General features: G+C 43.1%; 1 protein-coding gene across 2 annotated transcripts; it reads left to right on the top strand.

Annotated features, from left to right (window-relative positions):
* Positions 1–49: 49 nt before the first annotated feature.
* Positions 50–24,010, top strand: LOC111837754 (protein NLRC3-like). Of its 2 annotated transcripts, XM_072714191.1 has the most exons (10): positions 50–222; positions 7,573–7,674; positions 13,302–13,415; positions 15,456–15,513; positions 16,333–16,561; positions 16,727–18,452; positions 20,127–20,300; positions 20,843–21,016; positions 21,127–21,173; positions 21,578–24,010. In XM_072714191.1, the coding sequence occupies exons 2-10, from the start codon at positions 7,583–7,585 to the stop codon at positions 22,108–22,110; spliced, it is 3,147 nt and encodes a 1,048-aa protein (XP_072570292.1). In that variant the 5' UTR covers positions 50–222; positions 7,573–7,582; the 3' UTR covers positions 22,111–24,010. The 2 variants fall into 2 exon arrangements, with proteins under 2 accessions (XP_072570292.1, XP_072570293.1); XM_072714192.1 differs by lacking the exons at positions 50–222; positions 7,573–7,674 and adding an exon at positions 8,366–8,437.
* Positions 24,011–24,491: the final 481 nt, after the last annotated feature.

Genomic DNA, 24,491 nt, shown 5'->3' with positions numbered 1-24,491 from the left:
TCACCTACAGGATAAAAAATACACACACCCGCAGCCCTGGGCTTGGTAGTTGGCTGGAGCGCACGTGAACCGGTAGCAAGTCGGGGGAAGCGATGCTTTTCATGGTCAGTTGCTGGGGTTAATAATCTGAGGAGAAGCGCTGTTTGGTGGGGAGATCTCAGCTGTAGCAGAAAAGTCAGCGGAGTCGAGACGCTTGTAGAGCCTACACAAACTAAACAGAAGGTAATTTTTTTTTAATTTTATTTTTTTTAATTTTATGGTTTTAAAGAATTGGGATATTCTAAAACGCTTAATGTGGTTTAATGTACCAAAATAGCGGCCAATAATCAAATTTCTCACACACACATCTGGTCATGAAGACTTTCACCAGACAAAAAAAATCTGAACCTAAATGCTAAGAATATGGACTTTGTGCTACGTTAAGCGTTTTCCTTATAATGGGTGTCAATGGAGGGGAAAACGCTTAACGTAGTATAAAGTCCATATTGCTGCTGACACACAAAATGTACTGATCACTGTACTCTGGATCACCCTTTACGTTTTGACGAGTAGCACAGGGTCCAGTTTTTAGTGTTTGTGTGATTTAGCTTTTGCCCTTGCAAGGTAGCGTTATACTCTTTCTCTCATAGGTACAGCCTTCATTTCTGTAGCATATGACTGCATTTTTCTCCTGTGGCATAAAAGTTTTTTTTGTGAGGCCTGATCGTCTGGTTTTTACCGGATTGCCGACTCCAACTAGGGAGTGAATCCACAACCTGGCTTTATGGCTGTCAACTGACCTTATTGGTGAGTTGGTGATGACTGAGCAGGCATACACAATGGCAAAAACACCACAGTAATAACCTTTTGCTTGTTGTGGGACATTTAGGACATCCGTGACTCTCTAGTCGGCTGCTCTGTAAATGCATGCCACAACTTTCAGGAGAGTTGAGCTTGTGGTTCTTGGCATTTCAGAACTGTGGATTGAATTGAATATGCAAATTTCCCATTTTGTGAAATCTGCTGCAGCAAGAAGCCAGTGTGAACCAGGACTTCGCACATCATTATTAAAGGGCATCAGGACTGTATCAAAATTTAAAGCTCTGTGAGCGGCACAAAACTGTAAAACTGGGTCAAAGTTTGAAAGTGCAGCCATCTGATAAATGTGGGCATACACAGAACTGAGTCCAACACCTTAGCTTGACCTATGTAGCCTGTGATGGCCCGCTCAATAGTTTCCCCGTTGAGCCAGGTAAAACTAGAATTTTATTAATTGAGAAAAATGGCCAGTGACTTTGCTGCTTTATTTTATATAGTTATACTGTATGTAAGTTAGGTTTTGTGAAGGGTTCTTGCTTGTATATGTAGTATTGTAATCAGTTGATCATTTTGTAATTTAACTTATTTATTTGCATATTGCATATGGTATGACGGTGGTCAGCTAATAAAATAGACATTTAATGTAGCCTTTAAATTGACAAAGGTGAACCTTGAGAGTGGCTGTTGGATGACAATATTTTAAGAATTTTAAGAGTATTACAATTGTATAAATATTAGTATTGTCAAACGATTAATTTTAAATCAGATTCATCACAGGGTTGCTGTAGATTAGTTTTGATTAATCACGATTAAATATCATTCATTTTTAATCTATATTAATCGCATTTCATTTTGCATGAGCAGACTCAAGAAAAAAGGGAATATACACTCACTTAAAGGATTATTAGGAACACCATACTAATATGGTTTTTGACCGCCTTTCGCCTTCAGAACTGCCTTAATTTTACGTGGCATTAATTCAACAAGGTGCTGAAAGCATTCTTTAGAAATGTTGGCCCATATTGATAGGATAGCATCTTGCAGTTGATGGAGATTTGTGGGATGCACATCCAGGGCACGAAGCTCCCGTTCCACCACATCCCAAAGATGCTCTATTGGGTTGAGATCTGGTGACTGTGGGGGCCATTTTAGTACAGTGAACTCATTGTCATGTTCAAGAAACCAATTTGAAATGATTCAAGCTTTGTGACATGGTGCATTATCCTGCTGGAAGTAGCCATCAGAGGATGGGTACATGGTGGTCATAAAGGGATGGACATGGTCAGAAACAATGCTCTGGTAGGCCGTGGCATTTAAACAATGCCCAATTGGCACTAAGGGGCCTAAAGTGTGCCAAGAAAACATCCCCCACACCATTACACCACCACCAGCAGCCTGCACAGTGGTAACAAGGCATGATGGATCCATGTTCTCATTCTGTTTACGCCAAATTCTGACTCTACCATTTGAATGTCTCAACAGAAATCGAGACTCATCAGACCAGGCAACATTTTTTCAGTCTTCAACTGTCCAATTTTGGTGAGCTCGTGCAAATTGTAGCCTCTTTTTCCTATTTGTAGTGGAGATGAGTGGTACCCGGTGGGGTCTTCTGCTGTTGTAGCCCACCCTGGAGCCAGGCCTGGGGGAGGGGCCCGTTGGTGAGCGCCTGGTGGCCGGGCCTTGACCCGTGGGGCCCGGCTGGGCACAGCCCGAAAGAGGTACGCGGGACTGTCCCCAGGTGAGCCCACCACCCGCAGGGGGAATGTCAGGGGTTCGGTGCTTTGTGGATCGGGTGGTGGCCAAGGGAGGCCCTGGCAGTCCGATCCCCGGCTGACAAAACTGGCTTTCAGGACATGGAATGTCACCTCTCTGGTGGGGAAGGAGCCTGAGCTTGTGCGTGAGGTTGAGAGGTATCGACTAGATACTGTCGGGCTCACCTCAACACATAGCTTGAGTTCTGGAACCGATCTCCTGGAGAGGGGCTGGACGATCTTTTATTCTGGAGTTGTGGCGGGTGAGCGACGCCGGGCTGGGGTGGGGCTATTGGTGGCCCCACAGCTCGGTGCATTAACAACGGAGTTTACCCCGGTGAAAGAGAGGGCTGTTTCCCTGCGCCTTCGGGTCGGGGATAGGTCTCTGACTGTCGTCTGCGCTTATGCGCCGAATGTCAGTTCGGAGTACCCGCCCTTCTTGGATTCCCTTAGCGGTATGCTATTTGGTGTGCCACAAGGGGATTCCATCGTTTTACTGGGGGACTTCAACACTCACGTGGGCAATGACAGTGTGACCTGGAAGGGGGTGATTGGGAGGAACGGCCTCCCTGATCTGAATCTGAGTGGTGTTCTATTATTGGACTTCTGTGCAATGCATGGTTTGTTCATAACGAACACCTTGTTCCAGCAGAAGGGTGTCCATAAGTGGACATGGTATGAACATGCCCGGGGCTACAGGTCGATTATGAAATTGATCATCGTATCATCTGATCTGCGGCCTTCTGTCTTGGACACTCGGGTAAAGAGAGGGGCAGAGCGGCCAACTGATCACCACCTGGTGATGAGTTGGCTCAGGTGGTGGGGGAGGAAGCCGGTCAGACCTGGTAGGCCTAAGCGCATAGTGAGGGTCTGCTGGGAACGTCTGGCAGAGGCTCCTGTTCGCTGGAGCTTTAACTCCTGCCTCTGGCAGAATTCCGACTGCATGCCGGGGGAGGTTGGGGACATTGAGTCTGAATGGACACTGTTCCGGACCTCCATTGTGGAAGCGGCCGTTCGGAGCTGTGGCTGCAGGGTGGTCGGTGCCAGTCGTGGCGGTAACCCCCGAACCCGATGGTGGACACCAGAGATGAGGGGGGCCGTGAAGCTGAAGAAGGAGGCTTACCGGGAATTATTAGCCCGGGGGTCTCCGGAGGCAGCTGACGGGTACTGGCTGGCCAGGCGGAACACAGCTCGGGCGGTCACAGAAACAAAAACCCGGGTGTGGTAGGAGTTCGGTGAGGCCATGGAAAGTGACTTTCGGTCGGCCTCAAAAAGGTTCTGGCAAACCATCCGGAGTATCAGGAGGGGGAAGCAGCTCCTGGTTCCTACTATTTATAGTGGGGGGGGGGGGGGTGCTGTTAACCTCACCTGGGGACATCATCCGGAGTTGGAAGGAATACTTTGAGGACCTCCTCAACCCTGCCTCAGATACATCTATGCACACTGCCTGTGAGACAGCTGAGGGCACAGAGCCCGAGGGTGCTGGGGGGGGCTTGCACATCACTGGGGCTGAGGTGGCCAGGGTGGTTAAAGAGCTCTGTGTTGGCCGGACCCCGGGGGTGGACGAGATCCGCCCGCAGTACCTGAAGGCTCTGGATGTTGTGGGGCTGTCGTGGCTGATATCTTCGTCCCTACCCTCACCTATGGTCATGAGCTATGGGTAATGACCGAAAGAATGAGATCGCGAATACAGGTGGCCGAAATGAGGTTTCTCCGCAGGGTGTCTGGGTTCTCCCTTAGGGATAGGGTGAGAAGTTCAGATATCCGGGAGGGCCTCAGAATAAAACCGCTGCTTCTCCATGTCGAAAGGAGCCAGTTGAGGTGGTTTGGACATCTGGTGCGGATGCCTCCTGGGCGGCTACCCGGAGAGGTTTTCCATGCATGCCCTACAGGGAGGAGGCCCCGGGGCAGACCCAGGACTCGCTGGAGGGATTACATCTCTCGGCTAGCCTGGGAACGCCTCGGTGTCCCCCCGAGGAGCTGGTAGAGGTAGCTGGGGAGAGGGAGGTCTGGGTGTCTCTCCTGAAGCTGCTACCCCCGCGACCCGAACCCTGGACAAGCGGCAGATAATGAATGGATGGTGTATATATAATGACTATTGTGTGTGTGTGTGTGTGTGTGTGTGTGTGTGTGTGTGTGTGTGTGTGTGTGTGTATATATATATATATATATATATATATATATATATATATATATATATATATATATATATATATATATATATATATATATATATATATATATATATATATATATATATATATATATATATATATATAAACAACTTACACATGGTACTAATTAAGTATTAATCTGAAGTGGCTGCAAAGAAAAGGTTAAAGTCTTTATGACCAGATATGTGTGTGAGAAATCTGGTGATTATTGGTGGCTGTTTTGGTACATTAAGAACATAAGAACATACGAACTACACAAACGAGAGGAGGCCATTCGGCCCATTGAGCTCGCTTGGGGAGAACTTAACTAATAGCTCAGAGTTGTTAAAATCTTATCTAGCTCTGATTTAAAGGAACCCAAGGATTCAGCTTGCACTACGTTATCAGGAAGACTATTCCATACTCTGACTACACGCTGTGTAAAGAAGTGTTTCCTTAAATCCAGTTTGAAATGTTCTCCCGCTAATTTCCACCTATGGCCACGAGTTCTTGTATTTGAACTAATGCTGAAGTAACTATTCGGTTGAACAGCATCCAAACCTGTTAGAATCTTATAGACCTGAATCATGTCCCCCCTCAGTCTGCTTTGCTTGAGGCTGAACAGATTTAGCTCAACTAACCTTTCCTCGTATGACATTCCTCTAAGACCAGGAATCATTCTTGTGGTCCTACACTGCACCTTTTCTAAGGCTGCAATGTCCTTTTTAAGATATGGTGACCAAACCTGCACACAATATTCTACATTAAGTTACATTAAGTTATGTTAAGCCTTTTCCTTATAATGGGTGTCAATGGAGGGGGAAAAAGCTTAATGTAGTATAAAGTCCATATTCGTAGCATTTTAGATTTGATTTTTTTTTTTGTCAGGTGAAAGTATTTATGACCAGATATTGGTGAATATTGGTCGCTATTTTGGTACATTAAACCACATTATACTACGGGACCGTTGAATGCTTGAATCTGATTGGCTGACGAACGTTCTGAGGTGTGCAATTATTTTCAGGGAAACGCACGGCGAACGTAGTTCCAGGCAGCTCTCTTGACCGCATTACAGTTCCATATCACTTCGCATAGTTAACTGTAATAATGGGAATTAGCATACAGTACCTATACAGCACACAGGACTAACAAAAACAACAACATGACAGACGATTTTCCGAAAGTAAATTTTAATATTTACGGTGAATATGAAACTTTCAACAACTGGGCTGCAGCAGTATTAGACAGTCCAGATGAAAAACAACATAAACGGAAGCGGACATCAAAGGCAGCCAGCAACAACAAAAGACATAAAACGATCAGCGAAGAACAGCTAGACATACTCGAGGGAGAAAAACACGAAGAAAACACCAAAAAAACAACAGCTAATGACGTTTTGGAACTAGCAAAAGAGTCGTTGGATGAGATGTGGAAGAAATAATCCTACTCACAATAGCGATTTAAGTAGAAAAACCGGACGAATCCCTTGAAATATATCATCTGATCGATGTCTTGAGGTGTGGCAACCGTAGTATAAGCGGCATAATTGACTCCGGACCGTTGAATTATTAGAAAAATAATGCACACTCGAGGTGTAACGGCCACTCCGCTTCGCGTCGTGGCCGCATCACCACCTCGGGTGTGCATTATTTTTCTAATAATTCAACGGCCCGTCGTCAATTATTCCTTACTTAAGCTTTTTAGAATTTAGAGATTGTCATTGTTGACATACCACAGCACACAGTGCACAACAAAGAAATGTGTTCTTTGTACAGGGTACTTCAGTGGAACCTTGCTGGTCGGGAATTGGAACCTGCAATTTTTCAATTACGAGTGTGCTTCCCTAATCATTAAGCCACCACTGCCGAGCTTTAGTAGATCACCACAGGACGTCAGCAACGATTACAAGGATAGTTTAAATACAATTAAATACAATTCATGCAGCGACCCATACGAGGCTGAAGTTGGATCTTTATTCAGATTTGCGGTCCATCTTAAGTGCTGCGCAGCAAAAGCAATGACTCATTTGCCGAGCTTCAGAACTTCTTTTTGCTTTCCATTAGTAATAACTGAACACGATTCTACTGACGTTGCCATTTTGAGGAAAGTACATATCAGTTTCAGTAATAGTATGTATGTATTTTATCAGAAAGTGAGACAAAAGCAAACATCTGTCCCCTCCCAATCAGGCAGACATGAACTTCATGCTGCAGTGCACAAAGGTGTGAATGGAAAGTGAGGTTTCCATGCCCATCTTAATACCTTAAACCTAGTGTGTGAAATACGGGGGGGTCCGACACCAAACCAATGAGACCACCTGAAAGCCTCAAAAGCAAAATTTTAAGGGGGTCTCTAGATCGATATTGCGCTACAATAGGGGGATGGGGATCCCCCCTAATATTGACGGGTATTTCACACACTGCTTAAACCTCTCTGGGCCAGGCAAATATCAACTTCTCAGTACTTGTCAGGTATTCCACTATATATAAAAAGTGACATTGTCCTGGCCCAGACTGATTTAATGCTTCTACCAAGAACCCCTGGCTACGAAGCGGCCGTCGCACTCCTGATCCCCGGTCCTAACTGTCGTCGCCCTAAACCACCCCGGAACCCGACCCTGCAGCCGCTATCTAGCTTCCCCGCTGGCAGCCCTAAACGGCATGCGAGGGGCACCAAACTCCCTGAACCCGCCCTGAGGTCTCACACATCCGTCTGACCTCCTTTAATACCGCACCACTGACCGCCCAAGTGTAGCCGCTTCACCTCACTGCCTTTGACACAAATTCCCCCTCCCCCACACGCACACCCACACCCACAGGTCGCTTCATTACAATATTATGTATGTTAATATTTACCCTTCTTGTTCACAGAACCCCCAGCATGAGTCATCTGGTCTGGATCAGCACAAAAATGGGGGGAGCTGCTTCTGAAGTGAGCCCCAATATGGAGTGTAACGCAAATAGAACTGAGAGGTAAGACAGTTGGTACTGCTTTACAAACGGTCATAAATAAACTTTCCAGCATCCTCGAAAGAGAGGGTAATCAGTTTTAACTTAACACACTTCCTCGCGCTTAACTGATGATTTATGTGTATCATGTATTAAATTTAATTTCCTTCAAAAATCTTCATTTAATCGTATTCCCCGGATGCCGTCCTCTGCACGAGGCTGAAGTTAGCTACTTACTCGGATTTTTCCGGTCCACCTTAAATGCTTCTTTTTTTTTCAGCTATTTGTAGAGGCCCCTGCTCTTTCATTTCAAAACGTCCCTAAAAATCTGCCATGATCATGTTATAGTAAGTCTAACAGAGTGTAAGTAGACTTATTTTGGTGAATTTTTACTGTAGCATTTTCACCTCCTAAACTTGGCACCAACACTCCATTATCTATGGGTCGGATTTATTATTAGCTGTAGTAGTATCATCATCATCATCATTATTATTTTTAAATGTCTAGAGAATCTGACACAACCAGGATAGAGTACGTTTATTCGAATGTTAGGCAAAATATATTTATGAAATTTTACTATAGCATTTTTAAAAATCACCTCCTAACCATGTTTTGTATGGGTCTATTTCCTTTTCAGGCCAATTCTGAAGCCCCTTTCTCTATCCTTTTTAGATGTGTATAGTGGATCCAGAGCATGTGAGCGGAGCGGAGCGGTGAGAATTTCCGCTCCACGCTCACGAGGCTGTTGGCTCCCCCCGCTCCTCCTAATTCGCACTACGCCGCTCCGGTCAATACCGCTCCTCGCTCCACTAAAATGTCCTCCCGCTCCAGTCAAATCGCTCCACATTTACATTTACATTTACATCATTTGGCAGACGCCCTTAGCCAGAGCGACTTACATAAGTGCTTTAAGACTCCACAATGAATTTTTCCCGATACTAGCTCAATAAAAAACCAAGGCTATGAATACCATCGATCTAATACTCTGTTGGAAAAGTGCTTTTTTTTTTTTTAAAGTAATGCAAGTATAATGCCAGAAGTGCTAATTCAGGCATTTCTGGAAAAGGTGTGTTTTAAGTCGTCTTTTGAAGACATTCAGTGACTCAGCTGTTCGGACATCTAGGGGGAGTTCATTCCACCAACTTGGTGCCAGAACAGAGAAGAGCCGGGAGGTGTGTCTTCCTTGTGCCTTGAGGGGTGGTGGGACCAGTCGAGCAGTGCTGGAGGATCGGAGAGATCGTGGTGCAGTGCGGGGTGTGATGAGGTCTTTTAGGTAGGATGGAGCCAGATCATTTTTGGCTTTGTATGCGAGCATCAGTGTTTTGAATCTGATGCGGGCAGCCACAGGAAGCCAGTGTAGGGAGCGCAGCAAAGGAGTGGTGTGGGTGAACTTGGGAAGGTTGAAAACAAGTCGAGCAGCTGCATTCTGAATCAGTTGGAGGGGACGAATGACGCTCAGTGGTAAACCCGCTAGGAGCGAGTTGCAGTAGTCAAGGCGGGAGATGACGAGGGACTGAACGAGTATCTGGGTAGCCTGTGTGGAAAGAAATGGACGTATCCTTCTGATATTAAACAGGAGAAACCGACAAGAGCGGGAAACGTTGGCGATATGAGAGGAAAAGGATAGACGATTGTCCATGGTAACCCCAAGGTTGCGAGCAGAAACCGAAGGACGGATCAGGGAGTTGTTGAGGGAGATCGCAAGGTCCAGGAGGGGGGATGAGTCAGCGGGGATGTACAGCAGTTCCGTTTTACTAGGGTTGAGTTTCAGTTGGTGAGCGGTCATCCAAGATGAGATATCAGCTAGACATGCAGACATCTTAGTGGAGACATGAGTGTCTGAAGGAGGGAAGGAGAGGATGAGTTGAGTGTCATCTGCATAGCAGTGGTAAGAGAAGCCATGAGAGGATATGACCTCACCAAGAGATTTGGTATAGAGGGAGAACAGGAGTGGGCCAAGAACCGAGCCCTGAGGGACGCCAGTGAAGAGACTACGTGGGGTAGATGTGAGTCCTTTCCATGTCACTCTGTATGATCGGCCTTCGAGGTAGGATGCAAGCCATTGCCAAGCCAAACCACCAATGCCAAGACTCCTAAGGATGGATAGGAGAGTCTTGTGGTTAACCGTGTCAAATGCTGCTGATAGGTCAAGAAGGATGAGGACAGATGACAGTTTAGCTGACCTAGCAGCATGCAGCTTCTCAGTTACTGCTAAGAGGGCAGTCTCTGTGGAGTGAGCTGCTTTGAAGCCAGACTGATTAGGATCCTGGAGGTTGTTCTGAGAGAGGTAAAGAGAGAGCTGGTTGTAGACTGTGCGTTCGAGGATTTTTGAAAGGAAGGAAAGAAGAGATACTGGTCGGTAGTTGCAAGTGTCCGAGGGATTTAGAGTGGGTTTTTTCAAGATGGGAATGACCCTGGCTATTTTGAATGCTGTTGGTACATGACCGGAAGTTATGGAGCCATTAATGATAGTGGTGATGAAGGGGAGAAGGTCCAGAGAGATTGTCTGGAGCAATGTGGAAGGGATTGGATCCAGTGGGCAGGTGGTAGGGTTGGAAGATGAGATGACTTTCATGATCTCATCAACTGTAAGACTGGTAAACTGGGTCAGTAAGGGGGAAGGGAAATCCTGGGTGTGTAGTGTAGTGGATGGGGAGGGAGAGAATGTCTGGCAGATTTCGCCAATCCTTTCATCAAAGAAGGTGGCAAAGTCTTCAGCAGTCAGGGAGGATGGAGCAGGAGGAGTTGGAGGGTTGAGTAGTGATGAAAAGATATTATGGAGTTTACGGGGATCATGTGAGGATAGCTCAAGTTTTTCCTTATAAAAGGCAGTTTTAGCTGCAGTCACATCCGAAGAGAATTTGGATAGAAGAGTACGGTAGGAAGACAGATCTGCATCAAGTTTAGATTTCTTCCATGTCCTCTCCGCTACCCGCAATTCCCTTCGGTTGCTGCGTAATGCAGCTGAAAGCCAAGGAGCAGGGCGATTTTTCCTGGGGTTAAGAGACAGTGGGCAGAGGTGATCAATGGATGAGGAAAGTGAGGAGAGAAGAGTATCAGTTGCAGGTTCCAGTGCAAGGGAGGAAAAGGAGTTAAGGTCAGGAAGATAGGACAGGGTGCAGGAAGCAACAGATGAAGGGGAGACAGAGTGGAGGTTTGGTCTAGTGGGTGAGAAATGTTGAAAGCCAGGATTGGATAAGACAGGAAGGGTGATGGTAAAGGATACTAAGTGGTGATCAGAAATGTGAAGAGGGGTAGTGGTGATGTCGGTGGCTGGAGAGGGGCGGCTGAAAACCAGGTCGAGAACATTACCTCCTTTGTGTGTTGGAGAGCAGTTGTTGGATGTCAGAGAAAAGGAATAGAGAAAAGGGAGGAGACCAGAAGAAAGGAGCTTGTCATGGGGAAGATAGAAGTCACCAAGGAGAATGAGAGAGGAGCTGTCAGTGGGGAAGAGACTGAGGAGAGTATCCAGCTCCTCTAGAAAGTGGCCTAGGGGGCCAGGAGGGCGGTAGACAACACCGCCCTCCACGCTCGCTCCAACACCGCCCTCCACGCTCGCTCCAATTTAAAAGAGGGACAAATAATCTGCATGCCTAACAAATGTCACCTTAAACCGAAGCCTTATGTCATAAAGAAATATGAGCAACGGCAACATTGCCAGTCAGAACAGAAAATATTTATTTTTAAGCAACCTATCGGCAACAACGGACAGGTTTGGAAATGGCATTCCACACAAAAATAGGCTTAAAAGTAAAGGAATCAGTGTGCTTAATAGCCTAAAGAATATACAGACACGTTTTAAATTCCTCAATTTTTTTCTGTTGATGCAGCACGTCTCTAAAATAAAATTTTACGTTACGTGAAATAAATAAAAAAAATCTTATTAGACCTTCTTTGAATGACAAAACGAATTTATTTGATTACCAATATTTACTTTATAGGCTTTTATATTTTAATTTACTTTATAGACTTGATATGCTACAACCATATAAAACTTGCACGCGTTTTGCTCTGGCTTCCGCTTGTTCGCGTAGCACACTCATGTTTCTGAGAAAAGTGATTCCAAAGTGAATCTTTAATCACTGAAACAGTTTCACCACATTGTTGTTCTTGCTGTACATTCTTGTCATCTATACGTTTGATAAGAATAGTACACTTGTATGATTTATCAGTTTCCTTTGTGAAATACTTTGCGAATTCCATCTCGGCCAATTTGTGTAACAGTCTTGATAATTGTACAGATGAATTCTGGGTAGATTTGGGCACGCCTCAGAATTGTAGTGGGAGTGAAATTGGAGCGAGACAAAGCGACCGCTCCAGCCTTAATTAAAAAACCGCTCCGCGCTCTGACCAAATTCCGTCCGCTCCGCTCCTCGCTCACGCTCCGCTCCGCTCACATGCTCTGAGTGGATCTGACATTAGTTTGTTAGATCAAGTTTGATAAGAAGCAGACATAACTTTGTTTTGAAATTGTAATGCAGTATTACTAAAATATAAAAGGGCATTCTATTGTTTTCTTTGTGGACTTGACTGCATTTTTAAGCTATTTGTGGAGATCACTTTTCTTTCATTTAAAATTGCCATGGAGTCTAACATACAGTAAGGGAGTGAGAGTCGGAATACTGGTTAGTGTAAATTTTACTGTTCAACAAATTTTACTTTGTACAACTCCCATCACTTAGGTCAGGGGTCACCAACTCCAGTCCTGGAAGTCTACTATCCAGTAAGTTTTCTATCCTACCTGGCTTCTGATGAGCCACACTAATTCTCAAGTAAATACCAGGAGCAGGTGTGGCTCATCAGAAGCCTGGTAGGATAGAAAACTTACTGGATAGTAGCTCTCCAGGACCGGAGTTGGTGACTCCGGCCTCTAGAAATAGCTGAAAACTGCAATCCGACCCATATAGAGAATGGAGTGTTGGTGCCAAGTTTAGGAGGTGATTATGAGAAAATGCTACAGTAAAAATTCACCAAAAATAAGTCTACTTACACTCTGTTATACCTACTATAAGATGGCAATGGCAGATTTTTGGGACGTTTTGAAATGAAGGAGCAGGGGCCTCTAGAAATGGCTAAAAAAAAAAAAAAAGAAGCATTTAAGGTGGACCGGAAAAATCTGAATAAGGATCTGCGAATAAGTAGCCAACTTCAACCTCGTGTCCTCTGCTGCCACGTAGCGCTGCTGCATATTTATTTTTTTTCATGAGATCTTTGGTGCGCGAGATTATTTTCTGAATATTCAAAAATAAATATGTTTTAGTCTCCACATCCCTCCGTTCAGAAAATGTTATCGGTATTCGGTAGCAGTGTGCAAAATTTATTATCGGGAACTCTGTGAAATTTATTGTGGGGAACCCCAGTTAAGGCTACATTTATATAATGTATAAACAAATCAATAAACAGGAAAAAAGCAACAATCAAGTCTGGCAGTGGAGGTAATGATGATACTAAACTTTTCATATTGGGATCTTAATTTTAGGTCAGACAATTTATTTCACATTAAAGCGAACTGTAAACAAGCCTGTCTGCATCAAGAGCTTCACAGCGTATCAAAGTACAGGAAGGCAGAGCAGAAGGATAAACAGCTGAAGATTTAATGTGATGCTGTCCACATATATATATTTAATTGATGAGGATCTTTTTGACTGCAGTGTCCTGATGGAGAGAGCAGACTCACCTGCACCCAGCTGTGTTTCCATGAAGACTGACAGGTCAATGCACTGTCCAATCAGCTTCAGAGAGGGAACTTTTCCATCAGATCAAAGGTAAACATGAATTTAAATAAACAATGTTTATAAAACGTAGACTCTGTCAAAAGGCACACAGGCACACACAAGCTATGAGGGGAAAAAAAAACTTTACAATGAATGCATCATATTTTACCTTTTGCACATCCCATTGTCTTTGAGAATTTAAAGAATTTCTGTCTGTGTTCTATGTAAGTTACACCTGAGGTAAAAGGATGAGGATTACTGTAAAGACTGACTTCCTGCCAGCAGGAATTAGAAGGTAGATTTACATTTAGTGCATTTTAAACATCTCATTAGATCTGCTCAGACTGAGGCTTCAGTTTGACCATGTTTAATGGGACAGCGCCTGTTAATTAACTAGTATATCATGTTAAGCCGTCAGACAAAAAAACTGAAAGTTGCTTTCCAAAGGTGATATGTAAATTTTTGCTGATCCAGGTCAGAATAAATGTGATATTTATGTGCTGAAAAGTGAAACTAAAGTGGTAAGAAAAGGATTTTGTCAATCAAAGTTTAAACGGAACCAAAAGTGTAAGTGAGACACAGAACCGGAACTGAAATTTCACTGAAATTGTGGAAGTTTTACAGAGATGTTTTTACCCCAAGCAACTAGTAATAGCAAAGCAGTTTAGGTGTCACAAAAGGAAGCAGGAAGAGGGAGAATCCATTAGTCAGTATGAGTCTGAGCAGAGAAAAATGTCTGAACATTGAATGACTTGCTGTGTGATATATTAGTGTTTGGGTTATGGAGTGAGGCACCTGCTTACAGGAGACCCCCTCCCCGTTCAAAAAGCCATAGAAAACGCAGCATCCATGGAGCTGGTAGAGAAGGAAGCACAGCAGCTCACTGCAGCATCCAGGGTGCAGGCAGCAGCCGCCTCTGACAGCCACACTGTCAGAATGAAGAGCAGCAGTTTGTACCTTTGCTTGTCACTGGAGCTGGACCCTCAATGGTCTGTCAGTTGTACACTGGCTGTAGGTAAATGTACCTTTATGTCTAATTTAAGGTACAGAAATGGACTCTGAGGAACATCCCCAAGGTACAAACAACATTAATGCACCCCCAGTGGTACAAATATGTTCCTTGTAGTCCATTTCTGTATCTTGAAAGGTACAGTTACCTACAGCTAGGCTACAATTGGCAGACCCTTGAGGGTACAGTCCCAGTGACAGAAAAGAGTACCAGTTTGTACCTTTTCTTAACACTGCAGAGAGACAGCAGCAAGGAATGTCACTGTTGTGGAAGCAGAGATACCATCCAGCAGAGTACTGGACTAAAGAGCTCAAACCCAACAACATATCAGGAAAGAATGGACTCATTGGGGGGAGTTTGTAAGGCAAAGAGGGAGAAATCAAAGGAATTATACAGGGTCAAGTAAATGGTACAGAAAGAGAAAGCAGACAAGCGATGTTCAAATAAGAAACTGCATGAGCAGAGCAGCAGCAGTGAATCTGACACAGAGAAGGAGCTACTGGTCAAAGTGCTGAGAGTAAAAGGAGGAAGGGGAGCCAATGGTGTCACACCTCTGGGGAGGGACGTCCAATCAGGATGGAGACTGACACTGACACCACGGTGTCATTCATGGCAGATAAAATATTCAGGGAAAAGCTGAGCCACATTCTACTACACGTACAAGGCTCATGTTGGAGACCTACAGTGGTGTGACCATCACCATGGTGGGAAAGGCAGAGATCCTGGTGGAACTAAACAGAGAGAGGGCCAGACTTCCCATTTATGTGGTTACAGGGGATTACCCAACATGGTTAGAGTTTCCTCTTGCTGTCCAGAAACATGTTTAGGCTCTTTTCTAAATTCTCCATGACATATGACAGCCTCTGTGTGTGTCTGCCCTGTGATGGACTAGATTCCACCCCCCCAGGATGAACCCGTATCCTAGGTTTTCTGCTGTCTGAAATAGACCCCCCCACCCCACCCTGCCCCCAAACCGGGATGAGTGGCTGGAGGATTCAAATTCAAAAAACTTTATTTGTCCCCGAGGGGCAATTTTAAAATGGATGGATGGATTAATGGATGGATTTTTGTTTTATTCACAGGGACCAGGTGAAAAGATGTAATTCATATCCACATAAAGGAGACTTATCTATCTTCAAGGTGTGCATTTATTACTGAAATATTTTCATAAATTTTTATTTAAATTGACATACACCTTCTACAGATGTACAATAAGTACAGTAGTTCATCCGGTCAAAGGGATGATATTTACAACTAATGCCACGTTCTGTTTATCTTGGAAGTGGGACTTGGGAATTACGTCTCACCCAAGTTAAGCACATTCTGGTACAGCAAGTCAGAAAGCCAATGTAGCAGTTCCAGGGACCTGTTTCAAAAAGCAAGATTTCTTGCTTAGCCAGATAACTTCTTGTATTTAATGTGCCCCAGTTTAACTGGCATTATCTTTGTTCACTTGCATTTAGCCCTGATGACCTTAAATCTGATTAGATATCCAGCTAAGCAAGAAATCCTGCTTTCTGAAACAGGTCCCAGTTCTAGCCTGATTAATTGTTATCCATTATTAGCAATATCAGTTGATAACAACACATTACGTGTTATTTTGCGCATAAAAATATCGTAGCAACATGTCCACCGATTAGCAGTTGGACACTACTGTGTGTACAACTGATTTAATGCGTGACAAGACATAACTGCTGCTAATAAACAGCATAAAGCTACAGCTTTAACTTCTGCTGATTAAGGGTGCAGCCATTTTGAATTCTGAGGTCCGGATTGTGTCAATTCCTCCAACTTCACGAGTCGGAATTACGACCTCAGGGGGCGTTCCAGTTGAAATTTCTGACTTGGAATTTGAAATTTCCAATTTACGAGTTCAATTGGAACGCAGCATAATTCATAAATGAAATTATAAAAATATACGGTGCCAGGAGTGATAATTAAACTAACTGTCCACTTCAGGAACTGGAGAAAAAAGCTCATATGTTTCTGAAGGATGAGCTGATGAAATTCAAAAGGTACCTGGATCAGAATGACCCAGAATGCTCTGAGCCTCAGCTGGAGGAGGACAGTGACCTGGACAGTGATGGTCAGATGCAGAAGACCTGTGGTAGAGAGGGAGCTCTGAAGATCACACTGTACATCTTGAGGACCATGGAGCAAAATGATCTCGCTGACATGCTGGAGAAGAGTAAGAGCTGTACCTCATTCAGTGTGTGTTATGCCACAAAACATTGTTTATGAAAAATGTGTATTACATTTCAGTTTATTGTTTAATTAATTTAATTTGGCTTATATGGATAAAAAATGCATGTTTTAAAATAAGTTTGTGCATTTTTCTCTCATTTAATTTCAGGGCATCTTCTGTCACAATGTCAGCACCAAATCAAATGTAACCTAAAGAAGAAATCTGAGTGTGTATTTGAAGGGAAAGCCAAGGAAGGACAGCCAACACTTCTCAATGAGATTTACACAGAACTCTACATGACTAAAGGGGGAACTGGAGGAATTAATGATGAACATGAAGTGAGACAGATTGAAACAGCATCCAAGAAAAGGTTAACAGAAGATACTACAGTCAAGTGCAATGATATATTCAAACCCTTATGTGGGCATGTGACACCTATCAGAACTGTACTCACTAAAGGGGTCGCAGGTATCGGGAAAACAGTCTCTGTGCAGAAATTTATTCTTGACTGGGCAGAAGGAAAAGCAAACCAGGACATTCACTTCATATTTGCTCTTCCTTTCCGGGACCTGAATTTGATTAAGGATGAATACAGTCTGATTGATCTGCTTCACCACTTTGTCCCAGAACTGAAATCACTTGAATCCACTGAGCTGTTTAGGTACAAAGTCTTGTTCATCTTTGATGGTCTGGATGAGTGTCGCCTTCCTCTAGATTTTCAGAACAATGAGAGCTGCTTTGATGTAACAAAGAAAACGTTACTGGATGTGCTGTTGACTAACCTCATTAAGGGGAATCTGCTTTCATCCGCTCTCCTCTGGATAACCTCCCGGCCTGCAGCAGCCAATCAGATACCTCCAGAGTGTGTCCATCGGGTAACAGAGATACGAGGGTTCAGTGATGCCCAGAAGGAGGAGTATTTCAGGAGGAGATTTAGTGATCAGAGCCTGGCTAGCAGGATTATCACACATGTGAAATCATCAAGGAGCCTCTTCATCATGTGCCACATACCTGTGTTCTGCTGGATTTCAGCCACTGTTCTTGAGAGGCTTTTTAGTGAGACTGACAGTGGAGAAATTCCGAAGACCCTGACAGAAATGTACACACACTTCTTGATCTTTCAGGCGAGTTTAAAAAATGACAAGTATATGAAAAAAGGTGAAACCAAGCTTAAACGCATTGAATCTGATAAGGAATTCCTTTTAAATCTTTGTAAACTGGCTTTTCATAACCTTGAGAAAGGCAATCTCATATTTTACAAGCAAGATCTGACAGAGAATGTCATTGATGTCACAGAGGCTTCAGTTTACTCTGGAGTGTGCACAGAAGTCTTTAAAGTGGAGTATGGGTTGTACCAGGAGAAGGTGTACTGCTTTGTGCATCTGAGCATTCAGGAGTATCTCGCTGCTTTATACATGTTTTTATCAAACTCATCGGCTGACCTGCTGAAGACTGCAGTGGATGAGGCATTAAAGAGCAAGAATGGACACTTGGACCTCTACCTCCGCTTCCTCCTGGGCCTCTCAACAGACTCCAGTAAGACTCTCTTAGAAAGGCTACTGGGCCAGACAAGAACCAGCTCAAATAACATTAAGGAAACAGCCCAATACATCAAGGAGAAAATACAGGAGAATTTATCTCCAGATAGGACCATCAACCTGTTCCACTGTCTGAATGAACTGGGTGACATTTCTCTAATAGAGGAAGTACAAAGATACCTGAGTTCAGGAAGTCTTTCAGCAGCAGACCTCTCACCTGCACAGTGGTCAGCTCTGGCCTTTGTGTTACTGATGTCAGATATGGAGCTGGATGTGTTTGATCTGAAGAAATACATCAGATCAGATGAAGGTCTTCAGAGGCTGCTGCCTGTGATCAAGAAATCTAGGACAGCTGTGTAAGTGATTTTATATACATCTGTTGCTAAAGACGTATGGATGTTATTCATGATACTGCTTTTATATCTTATCAGAACAATTAGGGTGCATTTATATAGAGGTTCATGAGTGGTTTGTGAGTGATATTGTCAGCCTGTGTGTTCATGTGATGGAGCTGAGATCTAGGAGCTTCCTGAAGACTGCTGTCTCTGATGGCCTCATCTGTGCCTTGCTGAGGATATGAGGACACGTCTGTACTGGCAAAAATAGCTTGGCATTGTCTGAAATATATACAGCCTCTCGACAGATTATGATGGAGTTACATTTTGATAAACCTAAAAATACTGCAAGGCAAAAATGCATTTTAAAACAGTACACTAACCTAATAGACATCATAGTCTAGCCTAGGCTACCTTTAAAACGTTTACATTAGTCTACAGCTGGCCAAAATCATTAACACAAAGCTTATTTTATAAGGAAATGTCTCGTGTAATTGACTGAATAATGTACTGAAAGTGAGATACATTTACGGATCATAAAGCCGAAATACTGTAACCCAGAGCATCGTAATCCAAGGAGCATTTGTAATGGTATTATATAAAAGGATTTATATTATATTATTATATTATGTTATATTAATTGATTTATAATTAGGCTGGATTTTTTTGTTCCATAATAATCTGGAACCCCGTTTTTATATTGAGTGGAGGTGGTGAACCTTACACCAGTAACCTCTGGGAGAGGCTAAGGACCCCCCCCCCCCCCCCAACCCTGAATGGGACAAGCCGTTACAGGAAATGGGTGGGTGGATATGCAGAATTTAAAAAGAACTGCTGGGTGGTTTTCCTACCTTTTAAATATACAGGAACATTCCGTATAATTTTGCTTCTTGATTGTCACACAAAAGATGTTAATGGAAAATCTCACTTTTTTATAGCAATACAAAAAATAAGGATTTTAGTCATGATGTCAGAGATTCAAAAGTCATATAAAACATAATAATTTAAAAAAACTTTAGCTCTCCTTGAGACTGTTCAAATCCCACATGAACACACACACACCCCAGCAAGGATCTGACCCTAGAACCCCTGGGTCGGCTGTAGTGCTGATCACTGAGCCCCAGCGCTGCTCAGAGCTTTATAAAAATACTTATGCATATATTACAGAGTCTCAGGGTAACTCACCCTGTAAGGTCATTACACAGCAGTTTGGTCTCCGCTGGGGAGTCTCAAGTACAAACTTTGTCTTTCTGACTAGGACAGGGAAATGACAACTGATATAATTAAGTTTCCCATTTAATGAATGGATTTTAGAGCATGTTCTCTCTTCTGCCCTTATTCAAACTGGCTCTGTGACACAATATAAAACAGGATTTGGGAATGTATGACTTATGAAAATGTACAGCAAGTAGCCAAATACACAGTATACTCAAAGGAGCAGCCGCATTATTCCAAAATCTGCTCATTTGAGTACATTGATCTAGCCCTGATCCACTAAACTGTTTCAATAAACAAAGATATTTGTTTATTGAATTGAAAGTTTTCACTGTATTCTTCACGACAGGGAATATGAGGAACATTCCTTTTGAATTATATGTTGCTTCTCTTTTTGTACTTTGTGTTTATTTTGATTTTTTTTTTTATATACCTGTGTGTGCTGTATGTATTTTTATCTAAACACGATTCCTTTTCCAGCCTGAATAGCTGTAGACTCTCAGAGACATGCTGTGAAGTGTTGGCTTCAGCTCTCAGATCAAACTCCTCTCAGCTGAGAGAGCTGGACCTGAGTGACAATGACTTGCAAGATTCAGGGGTGAAGCTGCTCTCTGCTGGACTGGGGGATTCACAATGTAAACTGGAGATACTGAGGTCAGTATTACAGGGTATTCCACACTGTAAACTGGAGATACTGAGGTCAGTATTACAGGGTATTCCACACTGTAAACTGGAGATACTGAGGTCAGTATTACAGGGTATTCCACAGTGTAAACTGGGGATACTGAGGTCAGTATTACAGGGTATTCCACACTGTAAACTGGAGATACTGAGGTCAGTATTACAGGGTATTCCACAGTGTAAACTGGGGATACTGAGGTCAGTATTACAGGGTATTCCACAGTGTAAACTGGAGATACTGAGGTCAGTATTACAGGGTATTCCACACTGTAAACTGGAGATACTGAGGTCAGTATTACAGGGTATTCCACACTGTAAACTGGGGATACTGAGGTCAGTATTACAGGGTATTCCACACTGTAAACTGGGGATACTGAGGTCAGTATTACAGGGTATTCCACAGTGTAAATTAATACTTAACATCTTTATTGGAGTCGTCACATTTGCATAAAAGTAATACATCTCATCGTGAGGTGTTTTTATTTATTGGAGAGTTATTGTCTGTCTCTCTGCAGGTTGTCAGGCTGTAGAGTCACAGAACAAGGCTGCTCTTCCCTGGCTTCAGCTCTGAGGTCAAACCCCTCACACCTGAGAGAGCTGGATCTGAGCTACAATCACCCAGGAGACTCAGGAGTGAAGCTGCTCTCCGCTCTCCTGGAGGATTCCAGCTGTAAACTGGAGAAACTGAAGTGAGTACAGAATGTGTGTCTCTCCCTGCTACAGACAGGTGTATGTGGAGAAAATGCAACAATTAAATAAATAGATACAGCATTACTATGTCATTCTGCTTCTGCTATAGTGTGGACCACAGTGGAAAGTGCAGGACCAGACCAGGGGTTCAGAAATGTAAGTTTGTTTGCATGTTTTTATTTTTAATTCCATCAAAACTATTTTGATTACATTCACAAAAGTATTGTGATGTGTGTGTGCTTTTTTTGCTGTATGTAGATGGATTTACATGTTTTTGTTCAGGTGAATTTCTGCCTGTGTGTGATTACAGACAACATTCTATGGTAAAAAAGCAACACAAAATCACTTAATTGATTTGTCATCTTTTTCTTCTTTTGTTTAAAAAAACGCTGGTTTGGGTTTAAAGATGAATGGTTTCTCAAAAATGGGAGTTTGGGAACTTTATAGAAATGTACGTTTTTTGCATATTTGTATTCTTAATACCATTGATACTACTTTATCATAGCATTGGAGATGCTGGGCTTCGTGATGGGATTAATCGCTCTTCCTCTTGCCTACAGACTCCTGCCAGCTGACGCTGGACCCCAACACAGCACACAGACACCTGTCTCTGTCAGGGGGGAACAGGAAGGTGACTTGGGGGGCAAGGCAGCCATATCCTAATCATCCAGAGCGATCTGACTGCCAGTCCCAAGTTCTGTGCAGAGAGAGTCTGACTGGTCGCTGTTACTGGGAGGCTGAGTGGAGTGGAGATGGAGCCCTGATAGGAGTGACTTATAAAGGAATCGGGAGGAAAGGAGAAAGAACTAACTGTAGGCTTGGATTCAATGACAAGTCATGGATGCTGTGCTGCAATTTTAACAGTTACTCTGTCTGGCACAATAATAAACAGACTGACATAACCATTAAGCCCTCAGGCTCCCGCAGAGTAGGAGTATATCTGGACTGGGCGGCTGGTACTCTGTCCTTCTACAGAGTCTCCTCTGATGGACTGACCCTCCTGTACAATGTCACCTCCTCATTCACTGAACCCCTCTATCCAGGGTTTTATGTTTATTTAAACTCCTCCATGACCCTGTGCATGCTGGGATAGCTCACAGTGTGCTGGAGGAATCATTTTTACCTTAGTGTCACATCGCAGCTTCTTCATGGCAAAAATGTAAATTCTCTGCTTTTTAACCAGTATAACCATTTTACTCTGTCTGAAGTGCGATGCATGGTGTAATGGTTAGCACTCTGGACAATGACTCCAGACATTTCAGTTCAAATCTCAGTGGGACCTTTTGGGGTGTGATTGAAAGTTTCCTTTTTCTGTTCCCATGGTCAGCAGAGGGATCATATCATTGTTGGACCCTCATATTGTGGGTAGTGTATGCAGGGTATCTTTAACCGGAAGGTCATCAGTTCTAATCCCTGAGTCAGCATTGGAATGTGTCTTTTGGACCCATGAGCAAGACCCTTAACTCCCAATTGTCCCAGGGACCAACTGACCCTTCTTACTCAAAAACGTGCATTTGCTTTGGATAAAATCTCTGTGTTAGCATGCCAGTAATGAAGCAGAATAATAGTCAGCAATTTTGGTCAACACTTAGACAACATCAACATCCTACACGTAGACCTGGGGGGTATTCCAGAAAGCTTGGTTAACTTACCATTTGGTAAATCTTAACCTCTGGGTTGATATACCCCAAACCCGCATACCATGAGTATGTCGGTTCCAAAACACCTGAGAAGAGTAAGTTCAATCAACCTCCTATCGGTTACCCAGAGTTAATGCGCGTGCACCGTGCATACATAAAGACGTTTTCGATTGATCGCCGATTTCACGAGTCAGAATGGAAAATCAAAGTGAAAAAAAGAGAGCGGCATACTTCACAGAGGCGGAGTTGGAAGTTTTAATGCACGCATATGAGGAATTCAAGCCAATAATAATGAAAAAAAGCAATACGGCTGCATCGGCTAAAGAAAGAGTTGGCTTGGCAAAAAATAACAGACAGAGTAAATGCGTGTGTATTAAATTGCAAATTTGACATCGCCTCCCCTTTTATTATAATGCAAAATAATTAAACACGTACCCCTCCGCATCCTTTTGACTGTTAAATCACTATGAAAGCATTTACTTTTCCTGCCATTCATTTCTTTAGGTTAAAATAACAATGTGTATCGACTAGGAATATATGGTTTCTTATTTAATAAGGTGTAATCCTTCTGGAGCCAGAAGAACTTTGAGCCAAGTCAAAATGAAACACAAAAACATTCTGCAAAAAGGTAATATTTGATTACACGATCACTGAACTATTTATTAAACACGATTTAGTATATTCTTTCTGTCATGTAGCTAATAGAAAAAAGGCTGAAGCCCATCTAACTGGCGGGGGCCCACCACCACCTCCCCTCACCCCATCTGAGGGCAACCAGTGGTAACCAGCATTGTACTGTCCTGTAATGATTACCTATAGTTAGTGGAAAAAAGTAATGAGTTTGATGATTTTAACAAGGCAAAAAATTAAGGATACAAAATCAAGTTACCTGCACATTGATACTATGAATAGATTTCCTATTAACATAGTCTCCCTCATTTATTGAAGGAGCTTTAATAGGAATGTAGGTGCCATCAATGCACCCAATTATGAATGAATGAATGAATGCCTTTTATTGTCACTTTACATGTATTACATGTATTCCAAATTACATTTGGAAACCCTGAAATAGAAAGTCATATATGGAAGTATCAAGTGTGTGTGTGTGCAGGATGAATACATGTAGGCTATAGATATAAATAGTATGACTATATATTAAATATGCATCATAGATTTTACTACAAAGGACAAACCTACCACTCTGTGGAATTCCTCTTTAATAACACGCAGAGCTTTATGGACAGGGAACTGTACAAACGTGTGTAAGAAGCGTTAAGTACCAGACATACTGTGCGAATGGCTCTACACACAGTTGCCTTTCCCACATGCTCTGCGTCGCCCATATTGTACAAAAAATGCCCTGACGCAAAAAACCGAAGTGCTACAGTATGTACAGAATGTTTTCTGTGCTAAGCGCAGACCCGCGGTTTGGGTTTGTGACATTTGCAATATGCGGTTTCAAGAGATGTTAAGTAAATTAACGATTCTTTTGAAAACTGATAACGTTTTTTCAAATAATCATTAGGAAATGAAAAGACATCAATACGCGGTCTTATAACTCTCTCCCGGCGAAAAAAACCTTGTATAATTTGTGCCTCCATGTCCACAGGATCGTCATCAAAAGGGCACGCCATGCTCAGTAACCTTCTGCAACAAACTGACCCTGGAACATAACCTGCTCAGTAGCAGGTTATCTTCAGAGAGTAAGCTGCTATGGTTACGTACATACCCAGAAAGTTAACCTCCGTTTTTGGAACCGAAAGTTGAGGTTATCCACTAACTTACCCTTAAACTTACCCGGGTATGTCACATAACCTGCTTTCTGGAATACCCC

Source organism: Paramormyrops kingsleyae, chromosome 7 (assembly GCF_048594095.1).
Source record: "Paramormyrops kingsleyae isolate MSU_618 chromosome 7, PKINGS_0.4, whole genome shotgun sequence".
Taxonomy (NCBI): domain Eukaryota; kingdom Metazoa; phylum Chordata; class Actinopteri; order Osteoglossiformes; family Mormyridae; genus Paramormyrops; species Paramormyrops kingsleyae.
The sequence above is the reverse complement of the archived record's forward strand: the minus strand, read 5'-3'. Positions and strand labels throughout refer to the sequence as shown.